General features: G+C 48.3%; 2 protein-coding genes across 4 annotated transcripts in view; one reads left to right on the top strand and one right to left on the bottom strand.

Moving 5' to 3' along the window:
• Positions 1 to 1159: 1159 nt before the first annotated feature.
• On the bottom strand, positions 1160 to 24082 carry LOC147113262 (protein DPCD-like). 2 transcript variants are annotated; one of them, XM_085994150.1, is made up of 6 exons: positions 23995 to 24082; positions 16029 to 16109; positions 14216 to 14340; positions 13786 to 13919; positions 2145 to 2247; positions 1160 to 1600 (listed from the first exon to the last, which is right to left on the bottom strand). In XM_085994150.1, exons 1-6 carry the CDS (start codon positions 24065 to 24067, stop codon positions 1496 to 1498), a joined length of 621 nt encoding a protein of 206 aa, XP_085850276.1. In that variant the 5' UTR covers positions 24068 to 24082; the 3' UTR covers positions 1160 to 1495. The 2 variants fall into 2 exon arrangements, with proteins under 2 accessions (XP_085850276.1, XP_085850275.1); XM_085994149.1 differs by lacking the exon at positions 23995 to 24082 and adding an exon at positions 23398 to 23504.
• LOC147113261 (DNA polymerase lambda-like) overlaps positions 23515 to 24082 on the top strand; it is a 58129-nt gene continuing 57561 nt past the window's right edge. For both annotated transcript variants that reach the window (XM_085994148.1, XM_085994147.1), the window contains exon 1: positions 23515 to 23761. The gene's annotated coding sequence lies outside the window, so the exon portion shown is untranslated. The remainder of the gene's footprint in view (positions 23762 to 24082) is intronic.

Here is a 24082-nt window from a genome sequence, read left to right as displayed (position 1 = left end):
ATTGAATGGCGGAGCAGGCTCGAGGGGCCGAATGGCCTACTCCTGCTCCTATCTTCTATGTTTCTATAAGGTCAGGAATGGGGATGTTCGCTGATGACTGCACAGTGTTCAGTGCCATTCACAACTCCTCACATAATGAAGCAGTCCATGCCAGCATGCAACAAGACCTGGATGACGTTCGGGCTTGGGCTAAGTGGCAGGTAACATTTGTGCCACAGAAGTGCCAGGCAATGACTATCTCCAAGTGAGAGTCTAACCACCGTCCCTTGACATTCAACGGTATTACCATCGCCAAATCCCCCACCATCAACATCCTGGGGGTCACCATTGACCAGAAACTTAACTGGACCAGCCACATAAATACTGTGGCAACAAGAGGTCAGAGGCTGGGTATTCTGCGGCGAGTGTCTCACCACCTGACTCCCCAAAGCCTTTCCACCATCTACAAAGCACAAGTAAGGAGTGTGATGGAATACTCTCCACTTGCCTGGATGAGTGCAGCTCCAACACTCAAGAAGCTCGACACCATCCAGGACAAAGCAGCCCGTTTGATTGGCACCCCATCCACCACCTTATACATTCACTCCCTCCACCACCGGCGTACCGTGGCTGCAGTGTGTACCATCTACAAGATGCACTGCAGCAACTCGCCAAGACTTCTTCGGCAGCACCTCCCAAACCTGCGACCTCTTCCACCTAGAAGGACAAAGGCAGCAGGCGCATGGGAACACCACCACCTCCAAGTTCCCCTCCAAGTCACACAGCATCCTGACTTCGAAGTATATCGCCGATCCTTCATCGTCGCTGGGTCACAATCCTGGAACTCCCTCCCTAAAAGCACTGTGGGAGCACCTTCACCACACGGGCTGCAGCGGTTCAAGGCGGCGGCTCACCACCACCTTCTCAAGGGCAACTAGGGATGGGCAATAAATGCTGGCCTTGCCAGCGATGCCCACATCCCATAAACAAAAAAAAACTCATCTGAAAGACGGCACCTCCGACAGTGCAGCACTCCTTTAGTACTGCACTGGAGTGTCAGCCTGGATTTTTGTGCTCAAGTCTCTGGTGTGGGGCTTGAACCTACAACCTTCTGGCTCAAAGACAAGAGTGCTACACACCGCCCAAGCAGCCTGGAGGTGAGGAGACCACACTTTGCGGGTTTAATACAAACAGCACGTATTTTATTGAAGTTCTGCAATTTACAGTGCGACTGGGAATGGTGGTAGTATTCCCCTACTCTCCAAAGCCAGCAAACACCCTCTCCCTTCTCTCCATTTACTGTAGTTTGAGATCCTCACACCGTGTCATCCAGTGCACTGTGATGTATTGGGTCACAGGCCTTCATGTTTATCAGCACAGCTGCTGCTACAATGTTCAGCTCCTTCACACAAGACACCCCTTCTCTCCATCCCTCAAAGTAGGATTCCACGCTGGGGAGTTGATTTTGGACAGACTGGAGCGTTTCTGATGTCAATCGGACAGCAAGCGTTCAGAATCACTGCGTTTTACACTCCACGTCGCCGTCTTCAGCCACCTTCATCTTCTTCAGCTCCCGCAGCACCTCCTGCTCCAGCTGCAAGATTTCTGTCGGCTTTTGGTACTGAAGGAAAAAAAATCCCCGTTATGTATTTCAAATATTTAAAAATCTAACACCTCAACCACGCCGTCTCTCCTGTGGCTTCTCCACTCCCAGTCTCGATTACAGCCACCTCCAACCACTACCTTGTATCCCTCACCACCCACACCTCACTTTCCTTCTGCATCCACCCCGGAAAACACTTTCCCTCCAGTCACTCACAACTCCACTATCAAAATCCCAAGTGCCTAGCCTTTGGCCCTCCAATCGCTGTGATAATTCTGCAGCCATTGATCTGCTGTGCCACTCACCTCACCTTTGACACCCTGGGCCCAGCAAAACCCTTATTCTCTCCCACCCTGGCCATTTTCCCTGCATTAACTCCCATCTTCACTCCCTCAAGTCCAAGGGGCGCAGGCTTGAGCGTGCCTGACACTCAGCGGGTTTAAAATCACCAAATCCGGCTGGACCACATCAAGCACAGATCGGGCATCACTGATATAGGAGCACGCTCTCTAATAATTTGCTCTCTCGGCTGGGGGGCGGTATGGAAAATAAAAGTACTCACCGTAATGATGAGAGTGTTGTTGGCGTGTGTGAAGCTGAGCGCTGAGCAGTCCAGGGGCAATCGGCACCGCTCCATGTCTGGAATGTTAAACTTCTTGTAATACCTGGACAGAGCAAGAGGGAGCCTGGGTCGGTCTCAACAGCAACCACTTGCATTTATACAACGCCGTTAACATACAAATAAGAAGGAACAACCTTGCATTGTATCGTGCCTTTCATGTTCTCAGGACGTCCCAAAGTGCCTCACAGCCAATGAATTATTTTCCAAGTGTAGTCACTGTTGTAATGCAGGAAACGCAGCAGCCAGTTTGCGCACAGCAAGCTCCCACAAACAGCAATGTGATAATGACCAGATAATCTGTTTTAGTGATGTTGGTTGAGGGATAAATATTGGCCCAGGACACCGGGGAGAATTCCCCTGCTCTTCTTCGGATAGTGCCATGGTATCTTAAACGTCCACCTGAGGTGGCAGACGGGACCTCGGTTTAACGTCTCATCCAAAAGACGGCACCTCAGACAGTGCAGCACTCCACTGCAGTGTCAGACTAACTTATGTGCTCAAGTCTCTGGAGAAGAGCTCATGGACTTTAGTGTCACCAAGTTAGACACTATCTGTTTAGCCGCCTCTGCTGCTTTTCCTCTTTCTCCCAACCGCCACCCCCTCCCCACAACCAACAAGTCCAATCTCACTCCAGGGCCTCCTACCCAAGCCCTGAACCTCCATCTCTCTCATTTTTCTCCCGTCTCTACGCTCATCTATTCGTGAGATCCAACTCCTGCTCCCATGAACCCCATTCTCACTAAACTGTTGACCACCCAACTTCCCTTCCTGGCCTCCAGCGAGCGGAAATTGTGAATAGTTCCCTCTCCTTAGGCACCGTTTCCCTCCCTTTCAAAATGCCATCACTAGCCCTTCCTCAAAACCACACCCTCTCCAACCACCCTACCCTCTCCAAAGTCTTCAAACCTCCCAAATACTTGCCCATCTATCCCACAACTTCGTTTAATCCCTCCAAACAGGTTTCTGCCCCTCCCCAGCACTGAAACAGCCCTAAGTAAAGTCATGAACGACATCCTCTGTAATTTTGACACTCCAGTGCAGTACTGAGGGAGTGCTGCACTGTCAGAGGCGTCGCCTTTCAGATGAGACGTTAAACCGAGGCCCCGTCTGCCCTCTCAGGTGGACGTAAAAGATCCTGAGGCACTTTTTCTGGTCTTTCAAAAAAAGGAAAATATTCGTAAAAGAACAAAAAAATTGCTGATTACTGTATTGCAATATCTCAGTCTCCCCTTTATTTCTATCTGTGAGGCAGAGTCACTTGCAGATCCTTCCAAAGGAAGCTATGTATGTCACTAAATTTTAAAAAAGGGCGCATGGTAAAGCAAGGCCAGATTGGCCAACAGGTCATGTGCAAGGACAAATCATATGCGAGCAGAAATACTGCGGATGCTAGAAATCTGAAATAAAAACAGAAAATGCTGGAACTACTCAGCAGGTCAGGCAACATCTGAGGAGAGAGAAACAGAGTTAACATTTCAGGTCGATGACCCTTCGTATAAATCGTCATTTAGAAAGGCATGGATGAATCAAAGACAGACAACATGGGTTTGTTAAGGGAAGGTCATGTCTGACTAACTTGATTGAATTTTTTTGAGGAGGGTCGATGAGGGTAGTGCGTTTGATGTAGTCTACATGGATTTTAGCAAGGCTTTTGACAAAGTCCCACATGGTAGACTGGTCAGAATAGTAAAAGCCCATGGTGTAAAGTCCGCGCCGCAATAATACACGGACTTCAGGAGAACAGTTTAACAGGTACTTTACTGAACAGGAGGGTAACGTCAGACTGAAATACAGAAGCCTGCTAGGGCCTTTTATACAGGGGTGGTCACTGCTGGTACTGCAGTCTAAAACCAGTTCTTCCCTTAAAGGTACATACACAACAATTCCTCCCCTTTTAGATAAACAGTACATAACATTCATTTAACAACTAAATAATAACTAATTACAATTTTCTGGGTACTATATACATCAACTGAAATAATCATTTATAAGTTCAGTCTTTGAGGAGGCTTCCTGATCCTGACTGGATAGCGCCTTTCTCGAGTATCCTGTTCTTGCGGCGGCGTTGATTCTGGTTCATTGTCATTGGTTGGTTCGTCAGCTTCCAATACCACTGCTTCTGAGGTAGACGCAATCTGTACTTCGGGTTGATTACCAGGTGCACCTGCTCGTGGTATGGGTTTGGCTTGTTCCTGTGACTCTAGAGTCTGGTCAGCATGGCGTCTCACGATGCGCTCTCCAACGTCCACTGTGTACATTAGTGGTCCCTGCTGTGTGCATATCGTTCCTGGCTGCCATTTTTCTGTTCGGTAGTCGCAGGCCAAGACTGGTTGCCCTATCTTGAAGCTCCTGGTTGGCTTCTCATTTATGTGCTGGAACTGCTTATCCTCAACATCTCGTCTTATGTTTGGTTTGAGCAAATCCAGGCGACATCTTAGCCTTCGGTTGAAAAACAGTACGGCTGGAGCTTGGTTGGTGACTGCATGTGTCGCATTCCGGTAAGCAAACAAGAAATTATCTACCTTGTGTTGTAGTGGTATGTCATTATACATTGCCTTTATGGCCTTTTTAAAGGTCTGAACAAACCTCTCAGCCAATCCATTTGTGGCTGGATGATATGGGGCAGATGTGTAATGTTTCACCCCATTATTCCTCAGAAACCTCCGGAAATCCTCAGACACGAACTGTGGCCCATTGTCGGAGCAAATCTGTTCTCGCAACCCATTCCTGGTGAAAATGGTCCTTAGGACTGCAATAGTTTTCTCCGTGGTGGTGGAGGACATTTTAATGACCTCTGGCCAATTCGAATGGGCGTCCACAGCGATTAGAAACATCGAGTCCATAAATGGACCAGCAAAATCAATGTGTACCCGTTGCCATGGAGATGAGGGCCACTCCCATGGATGTAGCGGGGCCTGTGGTGGAGCGTTTTGGACCTTCTGGCATCCTGTGCATCTCTTAGTCATATCCTCGATTTCTTTATCGATTCCCGGCCACCACACAAACGCCCTGGCTAGGCTATTCATTTTTACCCCTCCCAGATGACCCTCATGAAGCTCATTGAGCACTCTATCTCTCAGCTTAGGTGGAATTACCACTCGAGATCCACACATCAAGGTCCCCCGGCACACTGACAGCTGTTCTCTCCTTGGCGAGAATGCTGGCAACAGTGAGTCGCCATATGCTAGCCATCCCTTCATCGTCAAATCATAGACCCGAGTGTGTGTCGGGTCATTTCGGGTTTCCTTCTCTATACTCGAGTTTGTAACAGGCAAACATTCGACTATGGTCGCATGGAATATCTCAACAGGGTCCACTGCAGGTGCTTCTTCTACCATAGGCAACGGTAGGCGCGACAGCCCATCAGCGTTTCCATGCTGTTTCGTACCCTTGTACTCTATGTCGTACTGATGTGCCCCTAGAAAAAGTGACCATCTTTGCAGCCGTTGCGCCGTCATCACCAGAACGCCCTTCTTTGGGTTAAAAATGGAGACCAGGGGCTGATGATCAGTCAGTAGGGTGAATTTCTGCCCGTGCAGATAGTGATTGAACTTCTTCACCCCCCACACCAGGCTGAGGGCCTTCCTGTCAATCTGGGCGTAGTTACGCTCGGCTGAGGTTAGTGAGCGCGATGCAAAGGCTATTGGCCTCTCTGAACCGTCAAGGAATTTGTGTGACAGCACCGCTCCAATGCCGTAAGGTGACGCATCACATGCCAACCGAATCGGTAGTGTTGGGTTGTAGTGGGCCAATACTTCTTTTGAAGTGATTAGGCATTTACATTCCTGAAAGGCACGCTTACACTCATCACTCCATTTCCATGTTACTCCAGTTTGCAGCAGGGCGTTCAGTGGGTGCAGAATTGTAGATAAATTCGGCAAGAACTTATGGTAGTAGTTCACCAACCCAAGGAACGACCTCAGTTGTGACACATTTTCCGGTGCTGGAGCCTTGACTACAGCCTCAATCTTGTCCGGCGACTTATGCAACCCTTCCTCATCAATCATGTGGCCACAATACGAGATTTGTCTCCTGAAGAACTCTCATTTGGGGCGGTTGGCTCGTAGCCCATATTCCTGTAATCTCGTGAGCACCTGCTCCAGGTTGGCAAGGTGTTCGCTGTCATTTTCGCCCGTAACCAGGATGTCATCCAAATAACACTGGGCCGCCGGGATCCCTTGCAGGACTTGTTCCATCGCCCTCTGCCAAATAGCCGGGGCTGATGCTACCCCGAATACCAGTCGATTGTACTGGTAAAGGCCTTTGTGAGTGTTTATCGTGAGGTATTTTCTAGATGCTTCTTCCACCTCCATTTGTAGATATGCTTGGGCCAGATCAATCTTTGTAAAACATTTCCCTCCAGATAGTGAGGCGAAAATATCTTCTATCCGCGGAAGTGGATATTGTACTGTGTGCAGGACTGGGTTCACAGTCACCTTGAAGTCCCCACAGATGCGAACCTTCTTCGGCTCCCCAGGCGTGCTGCTCAATGCTTTCTTCATTACAGGAACGATGGGTGTGGCCCACTCGCTCCAGTCCAGCTTGGACAGCACACCTGAACGCTCCAGACTCTCCAGTTCAGCTTCAACGGCTGGGCGGATCGCGTATGGCACCGGTCTGGCCTTAAAAAATGTTGGGTTTGCGTTATCTTCAATCTTTATGGTTGCCTTTACTCCTTTTAGAGTCCCAAGTCCTTGTTGGAACACCTCTTCCGCGTCAGATAGAATTTGTGACAGACGTCCAGGTGCGACGTCATCATCCTTTTTGTCAGTCACAGTTAGCGCCTGAATGGAATGCCAATCCAATTGTATTTTTCGGATCCATTCACGTCCCAATAATGATGGTGGTCCTCCATCTCGTAGTATATACATATATAGTTTCTGTGTTTCCTTGCCGTTATATTTAACTGGCACCCTTATTTTTCCTCTGGGGTAGACCTTTTGCCCCGTGTATGTCTTCAATACAATGGACGTGTCCTTTAAGGGTATGTGAGAGAATAGCCGCTCATAGTCTCGTCGATTCACGACAGTTAGGGCTGATCCTGTGTCCAATTCCATCTTTACTGGGGACCCTGCTATCATGAGGGTGACCCAAATGGTTCGGTGATCCTCCTTTGCGATCACGTTGTGTAACTTTAGACAACTTAGTCTCCTGTTCCCGGAGTCCTTATCACTCTCCTGATCTTCCGAACTACACTCTGTCAGTTTCTTTACTTTCTTGTACTGTTCCTTAGTAGTTCTTGTCGTGTTGGTTTTCTTTCCCGACCTGCAGACTCTTGCTATATGTCCCATTTTTCCGCATTGCCTGCATACTTTGTCCTTAAACCAGCAGTCCTTCTGCTCATGGGTTGTTCTGCCGCAGCGATAGCACTTTTCTGCTCCATACGCCATTTCGTTAGCGCTGTATTCTTGTGGTTTCTGTTGTATTTCTGCAGCTCCCCGTGCTGCTGCTTCGTAGGATACTGCCACGCTGAAAGCCTGTTCTAGCATCAGGTCCTTTTTCGAAAGTAGTCGTTTCTGGGTTCCTTCACTCTGGAGCCCGCAGACAAACTTATCCTGTAAGGTGTCTGCCAGTCCTGCTCCGAACTGGCAGTGCTTCGATAACTTGCGTAGTTCCGTAAGATAGTCAGCATTGCTCTCATCTTTGTGCTGGTTTCTTTTATGGAACTTGAATCTTTCTGCTATCAGCAGCGGTGTAGGGTTTAGGTGTTCCTGTAAGATATTAACAATCTCCTCAAAACTTTTCTCCATTGGTTTAGCTGGGGTAATTAAATTCCGCAATAGGCCGTACGTACTCGCACCCATCAAATTTAATAATACCGACGCCCTCTTTCCATCGGCCACCTCATTTGCCTTGCAGTACACTTCAATTCTTTCCACATACGTGGTCCAGTCTTCTACCTCGTTGTCGAAAGCAGTGATACTGCCACTTTTCGGCATCTTGGGTGATTTAAAATGGCGCCTCCCACGCTTTTTCTTCTTCCCCAATGGAATAAAATGGCGCCTCCCGCGCTTTTCCTTCTTCCCCAACAGGATAAAATGGCGCCTCCCGCGCTTTTCCTTCTTCCCCTTGCTGCCACGCTGCTCCTAGCGTTCTACAGGGTAATGGCGGCGACCTGTGGCTTCGGCGCGTCTCACTTTCCTTCCCCCCATTTATTTTCTCTCCGCTGCCCGGTTCTTGAGCACCGACCGTGCCCTGTGCGCGCCACCCTCTCTCTTTTGTTTTCTTTTCCTGGCGACGCCACGCAGCCCGTTTTGTAGAGCCGCTCGATCGAGCTTGAGCCCGCCGCAGTCCGGAAGGGTCAGCGCACTACCTGCTACCAGCACGATTTGCTGGAACACCTTAACTGGGGAGCCAAGCTCAGCTCTCCACAGCCTCTCCCGCAATTCTCCGAACACCGATGAATCCTTTGGGCGGTTGCCCGCGGTCGATGCCCGTTGCTCAGACTACGACCTCCAAGAAACCTCCTCTCAGGGTGAGATCCCCGTGAGATGATGCAACACTGCAAGTGAGTTCGAACTTACTCGTCGCCACTGTAAAGTCCGCGCCTCAATAATAAACGGACTTCGGGAGAACAGTTTAACAGGTACTTTACTGAACAGGGGGGTAACGTCAGACTGAAATACAGAAGCCTGCTAGGGCCTTTTATACAGGGGTGGTCACTGCCGGTACTGCAGTCTAAAACCAGTTCTTCCCTTAAAGGTACATACACAACACATGGGATCCAAGGGAAAGTGGCAAGTTGGATCCAAAATTGGCTCAGTGGCAGGAAGCAAAGGTCGACGGGTGTTTTTGTGACTGGAAAGCTGTTTCTAGTGGGGTTCCGCAGGGCTCAGTATTGGGTCCCTTGCTTTTTGTGGTATATATCAATGATTTAGACTTCAATGTAGGGGGCATGATTAAGAACTTTTGCAGATGATACAAAAACTGGCCGTGTGGTTGATAGTGAGGAAGAAAGCTGTAGACTGCAGGAAGATATCAATGGACTGTTCAGGTGGGCAGAAAAGTGGCAAATGGAATTCAATCTGGGGAAGTGTGAGGTAATGCATTTGGGGAGGGCTAACAAGACAAGGGAATACATAATAAATGGTACAATACTGAGAAGTGTAGAGGAACAGAGGGACCTTGGAGTGCATGTCCACAGATCCCTGAAGGTAGGACAGGTAGATAAGGTGGTTAAGAAGGCATACGGAATGCTTACCTTTATTAGCCGAGAATACAAGAGCAGGGAGGTTATGCTTGAACTGTATAAAACACTCGTTAGGCTACAGCTAGAGTACTGTGTACAGTTCTGGTCACCACATTACAGGAAGGATGTGATTGCACTAGAGAGGGTACAGAGGAGATTTACAAGGATGTTGCCTGGACTGGAGAATTTTAGCTATGAGGAAAGATTGGATCGGCTGGGGTTGTTTTCTTTGGAACAGAGGAGGCTGAGGGGAGATTTAATTGAGGTGTATAATGTTATTAGGGGCCTAGATAGAGTAGATAGGAAGGACCTATTTCCCTTAGCAGAGAGGTCAATAACCAGGGGGCAGAGATTTAAAGTAATTGGTGGAAGGATTAGAGGGGAGTTGAGGAGAACTTTTTTCACCCAGAGGGTGGTGGGGGTCTGGAACTCACTGCCTGAAAGGGTGGTCGAGGCAGAGACCCTCATCACATTTAAAAAGTACTTGGATATACACTTGAAGTGCTGTAACCTACAGGACTACAGACCAAGAGCTGGACAGTGGGATTAGGGTGGAGAGCTTTTTCGGTCGGCATGAACACGATGGGCCGAATGGCCTCCTTCTGTGCCGTAGATTTCTATGACCCCCCATGTGATGCCAATATTTAAAAGGGCAACAAGTCAGAACCGGGAAATTGCAGGCCTGTTAACATAGAAACATAGAAGATAGGAGCAGGAGTAGGCCATTCGGCCCCTCGAGCCTGCTCCGCCATTCAATGAGATCATGGCTGATCATCCAAATTCAGTACCCTGTCCCTGCCTTCTCCCCACATCCCTTGATCCCTTTAGCCTTAAGAAATATATCCAACTCTTTCTTGAATATATTTAATGAACTGGCCTCCACTGCCTTCTGTGGCAGAGAATTCCACAGGTTCACCACTCTCTGGGTGAAGAAATTCCTCATTTCAGTCCTAAATGGCTTACCCCTTATCCTTAGGCTATGACCCCTGGTTCTGGACTCCCCGGCCATCAGAAACATCCTTCCTGCATCTAGTCTGTCCAGGCCTGACAGAATTTTATAGGTTTCAATGAGATCCCCTCTCAATCTTCTAAACTCCAGTGAGTATAAGCCCAATCGACACAATCTCTCCTCATATGTCATTCCTGCCATCCCAGGTATCAGCCTGGTGAATCTTCGCTGCACTCCTTCCATGGCAAGAACGTCCTTCCTCAGGTAAGGCGACCAAAACTGCACACAATACTCAAGGTGCGGTCTCACCAAGGCCCTGTACAATTGTAGCAAGACATCCTTGTTCCTGTACTCGAACCCTCTTGCTACGAAGGCCAACATACCATTTGCCTTCTTAACCGCTTGCTGCACCTGCATGCTTACCTTCAGCGACTGGTGCACAAGAACACCCAGGTCTCTTTGCACTTCCCCTTCTCCCAATCTATCGCCATTCATCAAATAATAATCTGCCTTCCTGTTTTTGCCACCAAAGTGGATAACCTCACATTTATCCACATTATAGTGCATTTGCCATGTTTCTGCCCAATCACTCAACCTGTCCAAATCGTACTGGAGTTTCACGACATCCTCCTCACAGCATACCCTCCCACCCAGCTTTGTGTCATCTGCAAATTTGGAGATATTACATCCAATTCCCTCGTCCAGATCATTAACATATATTGTGAACAGCTGGGGTCCTAGGACCGATCCTTGCGATACCCCACTAGTCACTGACTGCCACTCGGAAAACGACCCGTTTATTCCAACTCTTTGCTTTCTGTCCGCCAACCAGTTCTCTATCCAAGTCAATACCTTGCCCCCAATCCCATGTGCCTTAATTTTGCACGCTAATCTCTTATGTGGGACCTTATCGAAAGCCTTCTGAAAGTCCAAATACACCACTGGTTCTCCCTTACCTATTTTACCAGTTACATCCTCAAAAAATTCCAGTAGATTAGTCAAGCACGATTTACCTTTTGTAAATCCATGTTGACTTTGTCCAATCCGGTCACTGCTTTCCAAGTGCTCTGCTATTACATCTTTTATAATGGACTCTAGCATATTCCCCACTACCGATGTCAGGCTTTTTCTCTACCACTTTTTTTTGAATAGTGGGGTAACATTAGCTACCCTCCAATCCATGGGTACCGTTCCAGAGTCTATCGAGTTCTGGAAGATGACCAGCAATGCATCTACTATTTCTAGGGCCACTTCCTTAAGTACCCTGGGATGTAGATTATCAGGCCCTGGGGATTTATCAGCCTTCAGTCCCATCAATTTTCCTAACACCATTTTCCTACAAATACTGATTTCTTTCAGTTCCACCCTTTCATCAGACCCTATGTTCCCCGGCATCTCTGGGAGGTTATTTGTGTCCTCCTTTGTGAAGACAGAACCAAAATATGTATTTAGTTGGTCTGCCATTTCTTTGTTCCCCATTATAAATTCCCCTGATTCTGACTGCAAGGGACCTACACTTGACTTCACCAATCTTTTTCTCTTCACATATCTATAAAAGCTTTTACAGTCAGTTTTTATGTTCCCTGCAAGCTTACTCTCATATTCTATTTTCCCTTTCTTAATTAATCCCTTTGTCGAATCCTAAACTGCTCCCAATCCTCAGGATTATTGCTTTTTCTGGCCGATTTATATGTCCTCTCTTTGGATCTTATGCTATCCCTAATTTCCCTTGTTAGCCACGGTTGAGTCACCTTTTTTGTTTTATTTTTATGCCAAACTGGGATGAACAAATTCTGTAGCTCATCCATTCGGTCTTTGAATGTTTGCCATTGCCTATCCACCGTCAACCCTTTGAGTGCCATTCCCCAATCAATCCTACCCAACTCGCTCCTCAGACCATCGTAGTTTCCTTTATTTAAATTGAGGACCCTAGTCTCTGATTCAACTACTTCATTCTCCATCTTAATGAAGAATTCGATCATATTATGATCGCTCCGACCCAAGGGGCCTCGTACAAGATTGCTAATTAATCCTTTCTCGTTACATAATACCCAGTCTAAGATGGCCTGATCTCTGGTTGGTTCCTCGACATATTGGTCCAGGAAACCATCCCGTAAACACTCCAGGAATTCCTCCTCCACGGTATTGTTACTAATTTGGTTGGCCCAATCTATATGTAGATTAAAGTCACCCATGATGACTGCTGTGCCCTTGTTGCACGCTTCTTTAATTTCCCTTTTAATGCCATCCCCAACCTCCGCCTTACTGTTTGGAGGTTTATATACCACTAACGTTTTTTTCCCCCTTGACTCGGGTTATAGGCAGGTTACTAGCAGGGGTCATTAGAGGTGCACCGCATCAACAGCTTGACAGAGAAAGAGTTATTAGAGTCTCGGCATGACTTCAGGGAAAGCTGGTCATCTCTGACGAACCCGGTTGAATGTTGAGGTGGTGATGAGGTTGGTTGAGGTAGGTAGCCCGGTTGATACGGTGTACCTTGATTTTCAAAAAAACATTTTTACTTTTTTTAAATGTAATTCAGGCGGCTCAATGGCTGAGGGGTGACCCAACAGAGGTCTTTAAAATTATGAAAGGTTTTGATAGAGTGGACACAGAGAGAACGTTTCCACTTGTGGGGAAGAACAAAACTAGAGGACATCAATATAAGATAGTCACCAAGAAATCCAATAGAGAATTCAGAAGAAACTTCTTTGCTCAAATGTGGAACTCGCTACCACAGGGAGTAGTTAAGGTGAATAGTACAGATGCATTCAAGGGGAAGCAAGATAAGCACGAGGGGGAGGGTTATGCTGATACAGGAAACTCTCGATTTACCGGCACCTAAATAACCAGAAATCTCTGTTAACCGGCAAAATTCAGGAGCAGGTTCAGGTAAGTTTTACTTCATATTAGTGGCCGTTCCTGGATCTGTGGCCGTGTAACCGGGGTTCCTGCACCTGTTGCTAAGCAACAGGGACGCCTGGATCTGTGGCGGTGTACGGAGCTCTCGTACCTTTTACTATACCTCTGTAATCCGGACTTTTTGATAAACCGGAACCATGCCGTCCCGTCGGTGCCGGATAAAAAAAAAAGAGTTTCCTGTAGTTTCATGAGGAAAGATGGGAGGAGGCTCGAGTGGAGCATAAAGGCTGGCATGGACTGGTTGGGCCGAATGGCCAGTTTCAGTGCCGTATATCCGGTGTAATCCCGTGTCTGGGCTCACACGTGAAGGATGGGCTATTGGGTGAGGCAGTGGAGAGCAGCCAGCGCCGTAACCCAGCAGGAGTCGGCACCAGAGAAGGAAGAAAAGGAAAAACTGCAAATACTGGAAAACTAAAATAACAACAGAAAATGCGGAAACACACAGCTGGTCCACGGGTGTCTGAAAGAGGAGAGGCAGAGCCCGGGCACAGAAACGTCATGCGAACCGTAAAACAAATTACTTTTTGTTGGCGGTCCTCACAATGCAGCATCTCTCGGCTGGGTCGATCGTGACGCTGTAGACTTTTTGGGGGTACGACAGATTTCGAACCCTCCACTGGAAGCTGGTCCTGGTGTCTTTCCTTGTGAATATAGGCTGCAATGAGTTTTAAAATATATACAAATTATCATTTAAAAAGTAATCGGGGCCAATGTTCCCGCTGCGATGCCGTGCAATAATCCCAAAGGTCCCGCGCAGGCCGCTCACTGGCTTTTACATTGTACATACCGCACAGGCGCAGAAATTTAAAGGGACCGCGTGTTAAAAGAAACAGGCTGCGCAGAACAAAGAATAAGGAGTGTGCACTCTTCGACCAAGGGGGCACCCCACATGGAACCAAATCCAGAGAATTTAGGCAGAGTCGTTTTTGCTCCGAGTTCAAACCCACTTACATTGCTGCTGCTTTCCTTCATCAGCTGCTGCTCCAGGCCCCCGACTGCTCTAGAAAACACTTCCCCCACCTCGAACTGCCACTGTCCAGGGGATCCCAGTGCACTCCGCTGCTTCCACTTTCTAACTACAAAGCAGAGAAGAGTCTCAAATGTGAATGACATGCAAATCAATCAATACAATACAGCATGCAACATACTGAGGAAAGCTGTAATCTGTTAAAAATATAACAGTGAAAACAGGCCCCTGTATTTATAGACTATAAACTCACATGTGACATGGCCGGCTTCATTATTCTAGATTTCCACTATTCACACAGTACACAGCTATTCAGAGAAGTTGAATTTGCTGCTGAAATGAACAGGACTAAAATGGAAGGCGCTGTCCCAGAGCAGCCAAGGAACGGCAGAAGTAAACACTGAGACAGTAACAGGCTGTGCGGCCCTGCTCCAGTAGTTACAACTACACCGTAATAAATGGTGCAGACACTTCACTGATGTGTCACTGAGCCATACAGAAGCTGGCAGCTGTGATGCCCAGCCTGTGCTGAATTTAACTAACCTGTGGTATACCTAACTAGGCAGTGTTTGATGGGACAGTGTAGAGGGAGCTTTACTCTGTATCTAACCCATGCTGCACCTGCCCTGGGAGTGTTTGATGGGACAGTGTAGAGTGAGCTTTACTCTGTATCTAACCCGTGCTGTACCTGCCCTGGGAGTGTTTGATGGGACAGTGTAGAGGGAGCTTTACTCTGTATCTAACCCGTGCTGTACCTGCCCTGGGAGTGTTTGATGGGACAGTGTAGAGGGGGCTTTACTCTGTATCTAACCCGTGCTATACCTGCCCTGGGAGTGTTTGATGGGACAGTGTAGAGGGGGCTTTACTCTGTATCTAACCCGTGCTATACCTGCCCTGGGAGTGTGTGATGGGACCAAGTGAACACGAGGGAAGGGTGGAAATTGGAAGCAAAGTTGATTAAATTTTCCAGTTCAGGGTGAGAGCAGGAAACTGCACCGATACAGTCATCAATGTACTGGAAAAAGAGGTGAGGGAGGGGACCCGAGTAGGACTGGAACAAAGAATGTTCCAGGTATCCCTCAGAACGGCAAACAAGAGAAAGCCCAGCTCCCTTTGACTTTCAAAGACACCATCCTCGCCGAGTTCCCCCGCACCCCAATCCAACATCCTGGGGATCACCAATGATCAGAAGCTGAAAAGGACCAGCTAGATCAACACTGGGTACTCTATGACATGTAGCTCACCTCCTGCCCTCCTCAAAACCACTCCACCATCTACAAGCCTCAAGTCAGGAGTGTGCTGGAGTACTCAGCGCTTGCCAGGCAGTGTGTACCATCTAGAGGATGCACTGCAGCAACTCGCCAAGGTTACTTCAATGGCACCGCCCTCTCCCGTGACCTCTACCCTCGAGAGGGGCAAAGTTGTGGGGGCACCATCACCTGCAGGTTCCCCTCCATCCTGACTTGGGACATTTATCACCAATTGTGTGTCACTGGGACAGAATCCTGGAATTTCCCATCCAACAAGCTCGTGGGAACACCACCAGCACAAAGTGGTTCCAAGAGAAGGTCCACCACCACCACCTTCTCAGAGCAACTCAGGGCGGCCAAAAACTGCAGCCTTGCCCATGACAGCATCATCCCAAGAACAAATTTTTAAAAAAGAGTTTGTATAAAATGTCTACGTTCAATTTTAAAGGCTGCATTAATGCGGTTCACAAAGAAATGTTAAGCAAACCCGTTAACCAGCACGCTGCCAAAGGAAATTAAAGCCTGCAGTGAGCAACCTGATCCTCACCCAAGAGCTGGTCGCTGGAGACTTCATATTCTTCTACCATTTCTCTGCCATCAGGAAACAAATAATGCACTTTCCTCTTTCCTGGGGGGGGGGGGGGGAAAGAGAGACAAATGTCAGAGCAAGGAGAGGAGTCAGAGTTACAATCAGCACAAGGGACAGAGACTGCAGAACTATTCACACATAGCTTGCAGTGAATCCTCACTGTTACAGGTTCAATCTTGAACCTTGCTGAGTTTCTGCCAATTCCCAAAGAGCTGCCCCTCAGTCCCAGCCACTCTCCCTCACCGGCCTGACCACACCGCAGTCCCTTTCCCTGTGCCACCACTGTTTTGTCTCTCAGTCTCATAGAATGGTTACAGCACAGGAGGAGGCTATTCAGCCCGTCAAACCCATGCCGGCTCGCTGCAACAGCACTTCAGCGAGTCCCACTCCCCCGCCCTTTCCCTGTAGAACATAAGAAATAGGAGCAGGAGTAGGCCATTCGGCCCCTCGAGCCTGCTCCGCCATTCAATAAGATCATGGCTGATCTGATCTTGGCCTCAACTCCACTTCCCTGCCCGCTCCCCATAACCCTCGACTCCCTTATCGTTCAAAAATCTATCTCCACCTTAAATATATTCAATGACCCAGCCTCCACAGCTCTCTGGGGAAGAGAATTCCACAGATTCACCTCCCTCAGAGAAGAAATTCCTCCTCATCTCAGTTTTAAATGGGTGCCCCTTATTCTGAACTTATGCCTCCTAGTTCTAGATTCCCCCACGAGGGGAAACATCCTCTCAGCATCTACCCTGTCAAGCCCCCTCAGAATCTTATGTTTCAATAAGATCACCTCTCATTCTTCTAAACTCCAATGAGTAGAGGCCCAACCTGCTCAACCTTTCTTCATAAGACAACCCCTTCATCGCAGGAATCAACCTCGTGAACCTTCTCTGAACTGCCTCCAATGCAAGTATATCCCTCCTTAAATAAGACCAAAACTGTACGCAGTACTCCAGGTGTGGTCTCACCAACGCCCTGTACAGTTGTAGCAGGACTTCCCTACTTTTATTCTCCATTCCCTTTGCAATAAAGGCCAACATTCCATTTGCCTTCCTAATTACTTGCTGTACCTGCATGCTAACTTTTTGTTTCATGTACTAGGACCCCCAGATCCCTCTGTACCGCAGCATTCTGTAGTCTCTGCATTTAAATAATAAATTTGCTTTGTTATTTTTCCTACCAAAGTGGATAACCTCACATTTTCCCACATTATACTCCATCTGTCAAATTCTTGCCCACTCACTGAACCTGTCTATATCCCTTTGCAGTCTCTCTGTGTCCTCCTCACAATTTGCTTTCCCACCTATCTTTGTATCAGCAGCAAATTTGGCTACAGTACACTCGGTCCCTTCATCCAAGTCATTAATATAGATTGTAAATACCTGAGGCCCCAGCACTGATCCCTGTGGCACCCCCACTAGTTACAGTTTGCCAACCTGAAAATGACCCATTTATCCCGACTCTCTGTTTTCTGTTAGTTAGCCAATCCTCTATCCATGCTAATATATTACCCCCAACCCCGTGAGCTCTTATCTTGTGCAGTAGCCTTTTATGTGGCACCTTATCGAATGCCTTCTGGAAATCCAGATACACTACTGGTTCCCCTTGATCCACCCTGCCCATGACATCCTCAAAGAACTCTCGTAAATTTGTCAAACACGATTTCCCTTTCATAAAACCATGTCGACTCTGTTTGATTGTCTTATGATTTTCGAAATGTCCTGCTACTACTTCCTTAATAATGGATTCCAGCAGTTTCCCAATGACAGATCTTAGGCTAACTGGCCTATAGATTCCTGCTTTCTGTCTCCCTCCTTTCTTGAATAGGGGCGTTACATATGCGGTTTTCCAATCCGCAGGGACCTCTCCAGAATCCAGGGAATTTTGGTAGATTACCACCAACGCACCCACTATCTCTGGAGCCACTTCTTTTAAGACATAGAAACATAAACATAGAAACATCGAAGATAGGAGGAGTCGGCCATTCGGCCCCTCGAGCCTGCTCCGCCATTCAATGAGATCATGGCTGATCATCCAAATTCAGTACCCTGTCCCTGCCTTCTCCCCATACCCCTTGATCCCTTTAGCCTTAAGAAATATATCTAACTCCTTCTTGAATATATTTAATGAATTGGCCTCAACTGCCTTCTGTGGTAGAGAATTCCACAGGTTCACCACTCTCTGGGTGAAGAAATTCCTCCTCATCTCAGTCCTAAATGGCTTACCCCTTATCCTTAGACTGTGACCCCTGGTTCTGGACTCTCCGACCATCGGGAACATCCTTCCTGCATCTAGTCTGTCCAGTCCTGTCAGAATTTTATACGTTTCAATGAGATCCCCTCTCATTCTTCTAAACTCCAGTGAGTATAAGCCCAATCGACCCAATCTCTCCTCATACGTCATTCCTGCCATCCCAGGTATCAGCCTGGTGAATCTTCGCTGCACTCCCTCCATGGCAAGAACATCCTTCCTCAGATAAGGCGACCAAAACTGCACACAATACTCAAGGTGTGGTCTCACCAAGGCCCTGTACAACTGCAGCAAGACATCCTTGCTCCTGTACTTGAATCCTCTCGCTATGAAGGCCAACATACCATTTGCCTTCTTAACCGCCTGCTGCACCTGCATGCTTACCTTCAGCGACTGGTGCACAAGGACACCCAGGTCTCGTTGCACTTCCCCTTCTCCCAATCTATTGCCATTCAGTATAATAATCTGCCTTCCTGTTTTTGCCACCAAAGTGGATAACCTCGCATTTATCCACATTATACTGCATCTGCCATAATCATACTGGAGTTTCTCTGCATCCTCCTCACAGCACACACCCCCACCCAGCTTTGTGTCATCTGCAAACTTAGAGATATTACATCTAGTTACCTCGCCTAGATCATTAATATATATTGCGGATAGCTGGGGTCCTAGCATCGATCCCTGCGGTACCCCACTAGTCACTGCCTGTCACTCGGAAAATGACCTGTTTATTCCAACTCTTTGCTTCCTGTCTGCCAACCAGTTCTTTATCCAGGTCAATACCTTACCCCCAATCCCATGTGCTTTAACTTTGCACGTTAATCTCTTATGCGGGACCTTATCGAAAGCCTTCTGAAAGTTCCTAGGATGCAGGCCATCAGGTCCAGGGGACTTGTCAGCCTTTAGTCCCATTAGTTTGCCTAGTACTTTTTTTCTAGGGATAGTGACTTTAATCGTGCAAATTTTTTTTCAGGTACTTATCCAATTCCCTTTTGAAAGCCACGATTGAATCGGCCTCCAGCGCCCTTTCAGGCAGTGCATTCCAGATCCTAACCACTCGCTGCATAAATAGGTTTTTCCTCATGTCGCCTTTGGTTCTTTTGCCAATCACCTTAAATCTGTGTCCTCTGGTTCTCGACCCTTCCGCCAATGGGAACAGTTTCTCTCTACTCTGACTGGACCCCTCATGATTTTGAACACCTCTATCAAATCTCCTCTTAGCCTTCTCTGTTCTAAGGAGAACAACCCCAGCTTCTCCAGTCTATCCACGTAACTGAAGTCCCTCATTCCTGGAATAATTCTCGTAAATCTTTCCAGTTGGGGCCGAGCCAGTGTTTTATACAGGTTCATCATAATTTCCACACGTTTGTACTCTATACCTCTATTCATGAAGCCCAGGATCCCGTAAGCCTTTTTAACCGCATTCTCAACCTGCCCTGCCACCTTCAACGATTTGTGTATACCCCCAGGTCTCTCTGTTCATGCACCCACTTTAGGATTGTACCCTTTAGTTTATATTGCCTCTCCTCGTTCTTCCTACCAAAATGCATCACTTCACACTTTTCTGTGTTAAATTTCATCTGCCACGTGTCTGCCCATTCCACCAGCCTGTCTCTGTCTTCCTGAAGTCTATCACTCTCCTACTCACTGTTCATTATACTTCCAAGTTTTGTGTCTTCTGCAAATTTTGAAATTGTGCCCTGTACACCGAAGTCCAAGTCATTAATATATATCAAGAAAACCTTCACTGGCCTGCTCAGAATTTGCACAGTATCCCCTCCCTGGCACCCATTCTATGGCTAGAGGGATCAAGGGATATGGGGAGAAAGCAGGGACCGGGTACTGAATTTGGATGATCAGCCATGATCTCATTGAATGGCGGAGCAGGCTCGAGGGGCCGAATGGCCTACTCCTGCTCCTATCTTCTATGTTTGTGTTTCTCGCCTCCTCCAGCAGCTTGGCTTCGCACTCGGCTTCCCTCAAACCCGCTGCTCCATCTCAGGCACCCCGAGGGGCCCTGGACTCTCCCCCTGTCTCCGGACTCACCCCCGTCCCCGGGCCCCTCCCCCTGGCCCTCTCTCTCTCCCCCTGTCCCCGCTCTCTCTCTCTCTCCGTCCCCGCTCTCTCTCTCCGTCCCCGTCCCCGCTCTCTCTCTCCGTCCCCGCTCTCTCTCTCTGTCCCCGTCCCCGCTCTCTCTCTCTCTCTCCGTCCCCGCTCTCTCTCTCTGTCCCCGCTCTCTCTCTCTGTCCCCGCTCTCTCTCTCTCTCTCCCCGCTCTCTCTCTCTCCGTCCCCGCTCTCTCTCTCTGTCCCCGCTCTCTCTCTCTCTCCGTCCCCGCTCTCTCTCTCTCTCCCCGTCCCCGCTCTCTCTCTCTCTCCCCGTCCCCGCTCTCTCTCTCTCTCCCCGTCCCCGCTCTCTCTCTCTCTCCCCGTCCCCGCTCTCTCTCTCTCTCCCCGTCCCCGCTCTCTCTCTCCCCGTCCCCGCTCTCTCTCTCTCTCCCCGTCCCCGCTCTCTCTCTCTCCCCGTCCCCGCTCTCTCTCTCTCTCCCCGTCCCCGCTCTCTCTCTCCCCGTCCCCGTCCCCGCTCTCTCTCCCCGTCCCCGCTCTCTCTCTCTCTCCCCGTCCCCGCTCTCTCTCTCTCTCCCCGTCCCCGCTCTCTCTCTCTCCCCGTCCCCGCTCTCTCTCTCTCCCCGTCCCCGCTCTCTCTCTCTCTCTCCCCGTCCCCGCTCTCTCTCTCTCTCCCCGTCCCCGCTCTCTCTCTCTCTCCCCGTCCCCGCTCTCTCTCTCTCTCTCCCCGTCCCCGCTCTCTCTCTCTCTCCCCGTCCCCGCTCTCTCTCTCTCTCTCTCTCTCTCTCCCCGTCCCCGCTCTCTCTCTCTCCCCGTCCCCGCTCTCTCTCCCTGTCCCTGTCCCCGCTCTCTCTCTCTCTCTCAGTTCAGTTCAGTTCAGTTCAAATGCTTTATTGGCATGAAAGTTTACAGAGAACCATATTGCCAAAGCTTACATTGCAAAAAGGTACAGTTTTCCAACATTCTGTAGGTGTCAATCGATTTGACATTTGTTGGGTATATACAATATTACTTTTAAACAATATTAATTTTAAACAGTCTTTCTACTTCATTTGGTACGTTCAATATTAATTTTAAACAGTCTTACTTTTAAACAGTCCTCAGGTTGTGACATGTTGTTACATATTTAGCCCCAAGGTATGGTCTGTCTCCTTCTCCTAGGACTAATCTCAATTTTGACAGATCATCCAATTCCTTGAAATCTGGGGTTGTTTGGCTTAGCTTGTTGAATAATATGTTTCTTGATGTGTTGAATTTTTCGCATTTTAGGAGGAAATGCATTTCTGTTTCAACCTCGCCAGCCAGACATTGATCGCATATTCTATTCTCTCTAGGCTGCCAGGATTTCTTGTATCTGCCTTTTTCAATTTCCAGTTGGTGGTCGCTTAGTCTGTACCTGGTGAGGGTCTGTCTCTGTTTTGTGTCTCTGATGGTCGTGAGGTAGTCTGCCAGTTTATATTCTCTTTTTAGGGCCCGGTAACATTCTAATCTGCTTTGGCTTTCGGTTATTTTGTTCCAATGTTCCAGGTAGGTTTCTTTGCATTTTTTAATGATTTGGTTCACTCGGATTGGTGTTTGGACGGCTGTGTTGGTCTGGGGCTGGTCAGGGTCCGGCTGAGTACTTAGTTTCAGTAGCAGCTGACTCAGGGGACTCTTTTCTGGGTTTAGCTCTTGGGTCTGAAAGGCTTTGAAATGAAGGGTGTCTGGGGAGCTAGATTTGAGGTGATTTAGGAAGTTTAGTGCTCGTTTTTGGATGTTTATTATCAGTGGGTATCTGCCTAGTTCGGCTCTGCATGCATTTGTTGGCGTTTTTCTTTGGGTGCGAAGGATGCTTCGGCAGAATTCTGCATGTAGGGCTTCTATTGTGTGTTTTTCCCATTTAGTGTAGCTTTGGTGATTTAGCGGGCCCCATACTTCACTACCGTACAGTGCAATGGGCAGGATTATGCTGTCAAAAATTTTGAGCCAGATTTTGATTGGGATTTGGATGTTGTAGAATTTTCTTTTTATTGCATATAGGGCTCTTCGGGCTTTTTCTTTTAGTGCATTCACTGCTATGCTGAAGCTCCCTGATGCTGTAATAGTTAGACCAAGGTAGGTGTAGCTCATAGTGTGTCCTATAGTGGTATCATTGAGGGTAAACTGGTATTTGTTTTCCTGACATCTGGGTCTTTTCTGAAAAATCATGATGTTGGTTTTCTTTAGATTTACTGTTAGAGCCCAATTTTGGCAGTATTTGTCGAGTAGGTCTAGTTGTTGCTGTAATCCCTGTTCTGTGGGAGACAGCAGAACCAGGTCGTCCGCATAGAACAGGGACTTCACTTCTCCATCCAGGAGACGGAGACCTGGTGACTCGCTTTGCTCCAGCATGTCTGCTAATTCATTTATGTATATGTTGAACAGGGTCGGGCTCAAATTGCAGCCCTGCCGGACGCCTCTTCTCTGGGTGAAGAAATCGGTGCGTTTGTCTCCAATTTTGACCCCGCATTTGTTTTTCAGATACATTGATTTAATAAGGTCATAGACTTTGCCCCCTATTCCACACTGAAGAAGTTTATAATAGAGCCCTTCGTGCCATATAGAGTCAAAGGCTTTCTTGAAGTCGATGAAACAGGCGAATATTTTCCCATTTTTTGTTTGGTGTTTATGTTTTTCAATGAGGGTGTGAAGGGTATAGATATGGTCGGCGGTGCGGTGTTTTGGAAGAAAGCCTATTTGGTTTTTTCTGAGGATATTATGTTTGTTAAGAAAATCAAGTAATCTACTATTTAGAATACTGCAGAATAACTTCCCTAGACAACTGTTGACACAGATGCCGCGGTATCTCCCCCTGTCCCCGCTCTGTCCTCTCTCTCCCTGTCCCCGCTCTCTCTCTCCCTGTCCCCGCTCTCTCTCTCCCTGTCCCTGTCCCCGCTCTCTCTCTCTCTCTCTCTCTCCCTGTCCCCGCTCTCTCTCTCTCTCTCTCTCTCTCCCTGTCCCTGTCCCCGCTCTCTCTCTCCCCCCCCCGGGCCTCACCCTCCTGCACCGTCGCTGTTTTTTTCGCTTCCCGCAAACTCTCCAACCAGCCCCGCGCCGCCATCTTGCTGCAGTTGCCCGATCTCCATGGCAAACACGGCCCCACCCCTCCAACCTGTGACCTCCAGGCCCCGCCCATTGCCCTGTGGACCCCCTGGCCCCGCCCATTGCCCTCTGACCCCCACACATGGCCCCGCCCTTTGCCCTGTGACCCCGCGGCCTTGGTTAGGATTGCCGCTCCGAATGCCGAACTTTCTCTCAGCGACAAACAGCCTTTTATTAATCATTTTAATCATCGGTTTAATTTTTTTTAAATTTAGCCAACCGGAAATGCCTGGGTCTATTTTGGTCTCTTTGCGGTGAGGTGAGAAAATCTTCAAAAATCAGAACTCATCAAAGGCTCGATCCCGGGAGCCGGTGCCGAGGATTCACCTCCGCCCCAGCCGGGGATCCCCCTCAGTGTGTGCCAGGGAGGCGCCGGCTCAATGATTGGGGGGCGGGGGGGAATGTTTCAGGCGCCGTCACTGATGGGACAATTTGCGCACAGCAAGATCCCACAAACAGCAGCAACAACAACTTATTATATTTATATATCACCTTTAACGTAGTAAAACCTCCCAAGGCGATTCACAGGAACGATTATCAAAGAAAATTTGACACCGAGCCACATTAAAGTGATATTAGG

Source organism: Somniosus microcephalus, chromosome 8 (assembly GCF_052327205.1).
Source record: "Somniosus microcephalus isolate GS21.2 chromosome 8, FLI_Smic_1.0, whole genome shotgun sequence".
NCBI classification, from domain to species: domain Eukaryota; kingdom Metazoa; phylum Chordata; class Chondrichthyes; order Squaliformes; family Somniosidae; genus Somniosus; species Somniosus microcephalus.
Note: the sequence above shows the minus strand (reverse complement) of the source record. Positions and strands in the feature narration are given on the sequence as shown.

Excerpts from the sequence above, each read along its gene's own strand:
- LOC147113262 (XM_085994150.1), bottom strand. The coding sequence starts at position 24,067 with ATGTGGCTCGGTGTCAAATTTTCTTTGATAATCGTTCCTGTGAATCGC. Across the intron at positions 2,248-13,785 it reads GTGAGGACCGCCAACAAAAA|GTATTACAAGAAGTTTAACA; the intron begins GTAATTTGTTTT and ends TGCTCTGTCCAG. Across the intron at positions 1,601-2,144 it reads ACAACACTCTCATCATTACG|TACCAAAAGCCGACAGAAAT; the intron begins GTGAGTACTTTT and ends TTTTTCCTTCAG.